Source organism: Sorex fumeus, unplaced genomic scaffold, assembly GCF_029834395.1.
Source record: "Sorex fumeus unplaced genomic scaffold, SorFum_2.1 ptg000083l, whole genome shotgun sequence".
In the NCBI taxonomy this organism is placed as follows: Eukaryota; Metazoa; Chordata; class Mammalia; order Eulipotyphla; family Soricidae; genus Sorex; species Sorex fumeus.
Window position 1 is genome coordinate 9,783,935 of NW_026606140.1, and position 8,698 is coordinate 9,792,632.

The following is an 8,698-nucleotide window of genomic DNA, read 5'->3' on the forward strand; positions in this document are numbered from 1 at the left end:
CCATTGAGTCTCCTAAACTGCTAGGGATGCAGCTGACCACATTGGAAATCATTTATCTTGGTTCTCATGTCGGTGGTCTACTCATTTCCACTGCGGCTAATGTTGTCCTCCAAGCTACAGTTATTATTTGAACTTTTCAATCTGAAGAAGTGAGGACCATGGGGAAACGAAGACAAAGAAAATTCCTGTCTGGGAGGCAGGAATAATGGTGTGGTTTCCCTCCCCCCAACTCCACGCACACAATACGATATTTTAGAAACAGTACAGTATTTTAGAAAATAGTGTCTTTAGATTCAAAGGACATCTGGTGACCATATTTTGACCAATCAATCAAGTACCTCTTCCTGCCCTCCCCTTTTATCCTGCATTAGGATGAACAACTAACCATAGGATATAAAATGTGGTTTGTTACTGGTTTTCAACAGCCTCTGGGAAATTTTTCAGTGCTAACCTATTTCCCACCACCCTTGCCTTGATGGGCAAAAACAATGAACGTGTCTCCTTTCTATGGGATAGTGCAATGATATTCAGATCCTTTAATACCCAACACACACACACACACACACACACACACAAATTTTTTTAGTATCAAGGATAACTTACATTGTAGATAGTGGGCAAATTCTTGCTTAAAGAAGGGAACTGAAGTCATCTCCCTCCCTTTTATAATAGAAAAGCCTGAGGACAAAAACTGTGTTAATAAAATTATTGACACACTAAACTTCAGATATTCCCATAAAGAAAAGTATTCCAAAAACCAAAGCAATTCTGTTCCTTCTTCCCATTGCAATTTTTTTTCCCTGCAGAGATACTAGACTGTGGAACTTGCGTAAGTCATGGGGATCCGGAGTTAAACATTTCCCAAATGTTCCTCCTGTGTAGGCAATAGAAGTCCTATGTAGAAAGTTTGTGAGGCAGACAGGAGGGACCCCTCTTTCTCTCAGGAAGTAACAAAACTGACATACGAATTCAAGAAGATATTTTGTCTCAGCACAAAGTAGCCCCAAGATATCAAGGCTGAAAGCCCTGAGATGCAGAAGTGAAGGCATTAGACCAGCAGACTGCACCCCTTTGAGAGAAGAAGCTCTAGAAGAAATGAAAGGCTGTGATATGGAAGAAAATCACCAAAATTTCCAAGTTCTTCTCTTGAGCAACACCTCAATAACAAATTCTTCCCTAAGCCCCAAGGGGTTGGGGAAATTTGAGTGAAACCCAATAAAAGTCACTTTGAAAAGCAAGCAAGCCGGAACGTTTCCCTTTTCTGGGATTCACCCGCATCTCACCTTGGTGTCTCTCAGCTCTCGCCTCTCTGGAAAGCCCCTCATTCTCTCTCAAACATGTTTATCTCCACTCACATTTCCTGAGTGGAAATAGTTTACTTCACAGAAATCACTTCACACTCTCCTCTTACAACTCCTTTCTGTGAGGGTGGAGGATGGGTCTGGGAGTCTGGGGAGTCTGGGTAGTCCTTCTACAATGAGCAATTCTGCTCTCCAGTCCAAGGCTACAGTCCTAAAGATTCTAGTGGTGGGATCTAGTTTCTGAGCTGTGACGAGCAAGTGGATCTTGGGTTCAATTTGATAGCTGCCCTACAGGGCCTGTGGGGCACTAGCATCCATTCTGGGCAGATGCTTGTGGCAAACTTGACCAGTCCAAGTCCACCCAAGCACACCCCCAGGGAGGTTAAAGTAGGTCAAGCAGGGTAATGGCTCTCTCTCTCCTCTGGCTCCCTCACTCCCTCACTCTCTGTCTCTCTCTGTCTTTCTTTTTGCCTCCTTGACTCTGCCACTTCACTGAAATCATTTGCAGAACTTCCCCAAACTGTACATGAGAACCAGGGAAAGCTGCTTCCCAACCTGGAGGTCTTATTTCAGTTTTATTCGTAGCTTGAGGTGCTCAGGGCTTACTCCTGGCTCTGTGTTCAGGAGACCCTATGTGGCGGTGGGGATATAACCCAGAGTGTGCAAAGCAAGAAACATATCTGTTGTACTATCTCACCAACCGAGGAGATCTTATTAAACACTATTTTGGTTCTGGTCTAGTCATATGCCAAAATTCCTTGTTTCTAACCATCCCTGGATTGTTGCTGAAGTACAGATTACTGAGCCCCACTTCAAAAAGATAACGATTCTGTAATTTTTTAGCTATATCCAGTGATCTGCGTTTTAACAAGCTCCCTAGAATGTTCCTCATGAGTAGATGGACTTCAGAATTCCTGGAATAAATCAGTTAAAATTGAAACTCTCTTGGATCCTAAGACGGGAACCAATCCTGGCTCCATGGGTGACCTCGGGAACTTCCTTCCCTGGTGTGTGTCCCAGTTCTCTCATAAGGAAAAGGGAACGAGGAGATGATCTCTTAGGCTCTCTAGCTCATGTCTGAAAACACGAAAATCCCCAAGCGCAGTTCGTACCAACGCTCGCCTAAGTCGGAGAACTACAATTCCCACAATGCTTGTCGACACTCGCTGCGTCGCGGGGCGGCTCGCACGTGCGAGCCCTCCCCACAATCCTTTGCGGCAGCCAAGATGGCGGCGCCCAGTGGCGCCATGAGCGGACTGGAGAGCAGCGGCGGCGGCAGCAGCGACAGCGACGCGGAGGAGCTAGCGCGGTGCCGCGAGGCGGCGATGCCAGCCTGGGGCTTGGAGCAGCGCTCGACGGGGCCGGGAAGGCCGCGAGCCGGTAGGGGGCGGCACTCGGAGCGTCTGGCGGCGGGGCGGGGGTCCCCCCGGGGCGGGGACCGAGGCCCCTCGCCCCGAGAGCGCCCCACGGACGGGTGAGGCGCAGAGTGGGGTGGTTGGCCCCGGTCAGGGCCGAGGCCCCCGAAGGTCTCGACTCCGCAGGCCTGGGCCCTGCCCCGCGGGGGCATCCCGGACTCTCGGTCCAACGCGCGGCCCCTCCGGCGCTCGTGCAGGTCACGGGGCCCCCACGTGACTCTGACCCTGGCGGCCCAGTGCCCAGGGAAGAAGTCCCAGAACGAAGGAGCGTCTGGCCACTGCGAAGCGCCGGGAGGGCGTGAGCCTTCCACCCACTTCAGGGCGAACTGAACTGAACCAGGGGCTGGAGCAATAGCGCAGCGGGGAGGGCGTTGGCCTTGCACGCGGCCAGCCTGGGTTCGATTCCCAGCATTCCATAGGGTCCCCCGAGCACCGCCAGGGCTGATTCCTGAGTGCAGAGCCAGGAGTAAGGCCTGTGCATCGCCAGGTGTGCCCCAAAAAGCCAAACAACAACAACAAGACGTAAACTGACACCAAACGTTGAGCAAGGAAGGGACCAACTTTGATTTCTTCTGCACGGAGCTGCATGGGAACCCCAAGACTTGGTTCATCGCCCAGAAGGCCAGTCAGTGCAGCTTCAGACCGGCCATGTAGTTGTGACGTTTGACTCTGCCTCTCCACCTGAAAGTGAGGACAACAGTGCCTGCTGGCGGGTGCCCGTAAGGTCTCGCCTCCACGGCACAGAGGCGCAGGGCCGCAGCCAGAGGAGTAGCAAGTGCTCAGTCCGTGCCAGCGCACAGGGCATCTGGGTTTGCCTTGCTGGCCGATCCCCTCTGCAGCCCGGTGACCCGGAATCCCACCCAGACACATGAGGTTATTAGCTGTTGGGTTGAGTTGACTTTCATCTCCTTCCCTCCCTTTCCTCTTCTGCAAAGTGGGTACAATGGGGGGGGGCCTTGAAGAGGGGTGGTGGGAAATGAACTGTCCGGCCAGATCAGTGGACAGTCTGGCCTGCAATAGCTGTGAATATTGGTATTTCTCCCACCGGGCCTGTTCTTGTTTTCCACAGACCCTGCAAAGAACCAGTTGCCAACCACCCAGCCAAGCCTCAGGTACCTGCCGCTCGGGTTAGGCTTTGCTCCATTATTTCCCCAAATGTCAGTGCCCTGCAGGTTACCCACCGCTCCGGGAGACCCCCAGAGGCCACGCCCCTGTGGGAGCCTGCCTGTGAGCTGGCAGGAGGTGAGGGGGTGGGAAGAGCCTTGGCTAGACTCCTGGAGGCCTGCTGGGGGCAGGGGTGTGCCTCGGAGCGGGCGGGAAGTGAGGGCCTGCCGTGTGTCGTAGGCGCAAGGTGCATGAGCAGGACGGCAACGAGCTGCAGACCACCCCCGAGTTCCGAGCCCACGTAGCTAAGAAGCTGGGAGCCCTCCTGGACAGGTAAGCTAAGGCGCCGCCTTCTCCGGCTGGGAGATCCAGGCAGAGCCTGGGACACCCTCGTCCCTGTCCCACCTGCCAGGGACCAGGAACCAGGCCAGCCTGGACCAAAGCGTCTGCTCGGAGTCCCGGGGAGAAAGGTGGCATGTCACAGCTGCAGGCTGGCATTCCTGCAACAGGAACCAACCCTGGGGGCCGTGGGGAGAAGGGGACCGGCAGCCCTGAGTGGCACTCTGGGGTGACTTCGGTCCTGTGAGTGGCGGATGGGAGAAAGTCCCTGGCAGGCCGCATCATCTCCAGGATTTAGATGGGGCTAGATGGATCTGAGCCTCATCTTTGTGAAGACTGTTCTGTGCAGCCAGGTGACCCTGTGCAGCCAGGTGACCCCGACACACTCTCTCTCTCTCTCTCTCTCTCTCTCCCTCCCTCTTCCCCCCCCCCTTTCCTCTCCCCTCCTCTCCTCTCTCCTTCCAGAGAGGGTTTGTGTTATTGGGGGGTGGGGCCAGGGAGGCCTCCAGGGCTACTCCCATTGGCACTTGGCATTGGGGGTCGGTTGGTTCGGTACCCAGCCTGCCTTGCTGTGCTGCTCAGGCCCAGCACTGCGGGGAGTTCTAGCCCAGTACCCCACAGTGCTCGGTGGGTCACGGGTGTCGGGGATCTCAGGACACCGCATGCCGTGCACGTGTCCCAGCCCCCATGCTCGCACTCTCCCGAGTGTTTTATTTTTTACCTTTGAGGTTGTCCAAGGCTTCCTGGCGCCCATCCCGATGGCAGAGATCATTGTCACTTTGCTGTCCCTCCCACGGACTGAGCACCTGGGTGCTCGGTATCTGCTGTCCTGTTTCATCCTGTGGCAGCCCTAAGGCTGTGTCTAACGAGTCAGAGAGGTCAGTCACTGGCCAGAAGCTCCTGAAGGCTGACAAGTGAGGTCAGTAGATTGGCTCAGTGCCGGTGTCCTGCTCCTGCTAGTGGACTGGTTGCCGTCAGAGGAAACTGGGCAAAGAGCGTGTGGGATCTCCCAGTATATTTGCATGACCACATGCCCACGTATAGCCTATTTTTTATTTTAAACTAAAACGCCCAGGTACACATGCCCTGTGAGCCATTTGCCTAGACTGGTCCAGTTTGCCCGCCCTTGCCTGCTGCCAGGGGCCTTTCAGTGGACGGGCGCAGGTCATCCTGACCATTCCCGGTGCCATCAGTTCTCTGCCTTTTTTTGTTGTTGTTTTCCTTTTTGGGTCACATCCGGCAATACTCAGGGCTTACTCCTGACTGTGCACTCAGGAATTACTCCTGGCGGTGCTTGGGACCATATGGGATGCTGGAAATCGAACCCAGGTCGGCCACATGCAAGGCAGGTGCCCTACCGGCTGTACTGTCGCTCCAGCTCCAGTTTTCTGCCCTTTTGGGGGTGTTTTGTTTTTGTTTTGTTTTGGTTTGGTTTGTTTTGTTTTTTTTTCTTTTTGGGTCACACCCGGCGATGCACAGAGGTTACTCCTGGGTCATGCACTCAAGATATACTGCTGGCGGTGCTCAGGAGACCATATGGGATGTCGGAAATCGAACCCAGGTTGGCCGCATGCAAGGCAAACGCCCTACCCACTGTGCTATCTCTCCAGCCCCAGTTCTCTACCCTTTTTGAAACTGCATTTAATGTGTGTCTGTGTAAGTGGCTTAGAGCTAATTCCATTAAGGCCAGAGAGTCCAGCAGGCAAGGCGTGTGCCGACCCGAGTTCCACCAGGAGTGATCCCTGAGCATACATCCAAGGGTAAGCCCGAGCACTGCTGGGCATGGCCCTGGAACAACAATAAATTAAACTTGCTTTGTACATTCTGGAACAAAGTGGGGTGGAAACACCTGTAGACTAGGGACATGATTCAGGCTAGGGCCTGTGTCTTGCCTGTGTCTTACCCAGGTTCAGCCCCCAACACGACTGTTTTCCCAGGTGTAGTTGGGGAAGGCCTGGAGGCGCCTGACCACCGTCACAGTGGCCTGGTTCATCCTGGGCGCCAAAGAGCCCAGGAGCACCACACCCACAGGCCCTGGCATTGGATCGCTGGCATTGATGGGCCAAGACTTGCTGGCAGGAGAGGTCAGGGCGATAGTACAGCGGGTCGGGCGCTTGCCTTGCACGTGGCTGACCTGGGTTCAATCCTTGGCGTCCCATATGGTTCCCCAAGCACCACCAGGAGTAATTGCTGAGTGCATGAGCCAGGAGTAACCCCTGTGCATCGCTGGGTTGACCCGGAGAGCCAAAAGAAGCAAAAGTTGTTGCCAACAGGAGCCCCTGAATACTGCTTGGGAGGGCCCCATGCACCCCCACCCCAAAAAGTAAATAAGGTAAGCACATGGCAGAGCGTCACAGAGAAAAGTCACATGGAACAGCACAGTCAGATGGGGCCAGCCCGTCCCGCTCAGACATCGCTGTGCCCCTCAAGCTGCGTTTTGTGGTGGAGTTACCCCCATCCTCATCCGGCGTCGCCCCTCTGTCCCCACAGCTCCATCACCATCTCAGAGGTGGCGAAGGCGCCGGCAAAGGCCGGGCCCCGAAGAGTCCCGGTGGAGGACAGTGGTGAGTGGTCCACGCCCACCGTGGCTGTGTGAGGTGGAAGCTGGGACTTGGAGGGCGAGGGGTGGGGGAGGGCAGCCTTCCTCTCCCACTTACAGGAGCAGCTGACTGAGACCCTAAGGAATAAAGCCGCTTGCCTGAGACCCTTACCCCCATACTCAGCTTGGGGTCTCTGTCTGCACCCGTGTGTGTGTGTGTGCGCCTGTGTGTGTGGTGCCATTGCTGACCCCCAGGTGAGGCACATCTCTCTGGCCTCGCTTCTGGAAGAGTTGGCCCCCACGGGCAGAGGCTGGGCTGCCCCCACAGTGCTCACGCTGCCCCTTGGGATTTTAGGGTTCCGCCTTTTCTTCACCTCCCTCCCGGGAGACCCTGAGAAGAAAGCGTCCCCTCCGCGCCCCCAAAAGCGGCCGCCTTCCAGCTCCAGGTGAGCCCCCCACCCACCCTCCACTCCAGCTTCTCCCCTTGACCCTTTGGCTTGGTCGGTGCCAGTCCCCTGGGTCCTAGCCAGGGCTAGGTGGCTAGAGGAGTGGACGCATTGGGCTGCAGGGTGCCTGTGGCACAGCTGCCCGGGGCTGGCCTCTGCTTATCGCTACCGACCACCCGCTCCTGGGCAGCCCCACGTGTGTGGCGGTTTGGGGGCTTCTTGCGTGGGTGTGTGCCGGGAATCCAACTTGGGGCCTCACTGGAGGAGCACGTGCTCTGCCGCCGAGCTCCCTCTGGTCCCCAAGCCGCTATTTTATTGCTAAAGACTCCAAGGACTGGGGCTGGAGTGATAGCACGGCAGGAAGGGCATTTGCCTTGCATGTGGCCAACCTGGGTTGATTCCCAGCGTCCCATAAGGTCCCCCGAGCACCGCCTGGAGTAATTCCTGAGTGCATGAGCCAGGAGTAACCCCTGTGCATCACTGGGTGTGACCCAGAAAGGGAAAAAAGAAAAAGGACTCCAAGGGCTGAAGACACTGGTATAACACTACAGTCACACGACTACGGTCACATGCGATCATCGGGGTTCAGCCTCACTCCCCGGCCTGAGCCCTCTGCACTCCCACTCGCCTCTCTGGAGGTTTGCGCTGAAGGAGGCAGCGAGAGATAGCTTGGGGGGCCCTGTCCCCATTGACCCCAGCTGACCCCAGCTGTCCTGCATCCCCCAGCAGCAGCGAGGAGAGTGACCGAGAACTGCAGCGGTGCCGGGAAGCGGCTGTGTCGGCCTCTGACCTCTTGGAGAAGTCCGCCGTCCACGGCCCCGCGCAGATGGAAAAAGAAGTGAAGAAGAAGAAAAAGAAAAAGAAGAAGCTGCAGGGGCCAGCCCAGGAGGCCGCCAGTGCCAGCCTAGATGCCCGGGCCACCATGGACATGCCAGAAAAGGAGGCGACGAAACTCAATGGAGACCAGACATCCCCAAGAGCCAAGAAGAAGAAAAGGAAGAAAAAGGCAAAGCAGGCCAGCGAGGCCACCCCATCCCCCTGAGTGCAGAGCACAGCGGCTGAGCCTGCGGGCTGGGCCGAGGACCGGCAGGACCAGGCTCTGTCCCCGGGGCCGCCCGGGTTTGGGCAGAAAAGGGGCTGGAGGGTGAGCGCAGGAGCCAGGCTGCGCCTGCGTTGATGCTGAGGGTGGGCAGGCCTGGGGTGCCGCGACTTTCTGTGGCTCTGGGAAGGAGCCCGACGGCCCTGCAGGACTGGACACCCCCACACACACCCACACCGAGGGGGCCGACCTCCCAGCTGCAGGGAGATGCTTCCACTTCAGACCACACAGACTCGGCTTTCACTGTAGCCGGAAAAGAGCAGTTTTCCTCCCTGCAGGGTTCCAGAATTTTCTTTCTGAGCCTTTGTGAGTATTGAGAATAAACCACCCAGAATTTAAACCACCCCAGCCAAAGTGACGAGAGTGACGCCTGACCCTGCGGTGGTCGGGGTAAGGATCAGGCCCGCCCCCTCCCCCCAAGAGGGGTTCCTTCACCCCAGCTTAGAGACTTCAGG

At 56.1% G+C, this 8,698-nt stretch overlaps 1 protein-coding gene across 2 annotated transcripts; it reads left to right on the forward strand.

Annotated features, from left to right (window-relative positions):
• The first annotated feature begins 2,527 nt into the window (after positions 1-2,527).
• On the forward strand, positions 2,528-8,579 carry CUNH12orf43 (chromosome unknown C12orf43 homolog). Of its 2 annotated transcripts, none has more exons than XM_056131043.1 (6): positions 2,528-2,681; positions 3,786-3,828; positions 4,061-4,153; positions 6,650-6,723; positions 7,054-7,144; positions 7,871-8,579. In XM_056131043.1, exons 1-6 carry the CDS (start codon positions 2,528-2,530, stop codon positions 8,184-8,186), a joined length of 771 nt encoding a protein of 256 aa, XP_055987018.1. In that variant the 3' UTR covers positions 8,187-8,579. The 2 variants fall into 2 exon arrangements, with proteins under 2 accessions (XP_055987018.1, XP_055987020.1); XM_056131045.1 differs by having other exon boundaries at positions 7,874-8,579.
• Positions 8,580-8,698: the final 119 nt, after the last annotated feature.

Coding starts and splice junctions, on each gene's coding strand:
- CUNH12orf43 (XM_056131043.1), top strand. CDS start 2,528: ATGGCGGCGCCCAGTGGCGCCATGAGCGGACTGGAGAGCAGCGGCGGC. Junction 2,682..3,785: donor GCCGGGAAGGCCGCGAGCCG/GTAGGGGGCGGC, acceptor TGTTTTCCACAG/ACCCTGCAAAGAACCAGTTG. Junction 3,829..4,060: donor ACCACCCAGCCAAGCCTCAG/GTACCTGCCGCT, acceptor CGTGTGTCGTAG/GCGCAAGGTGCATGAGCAGG.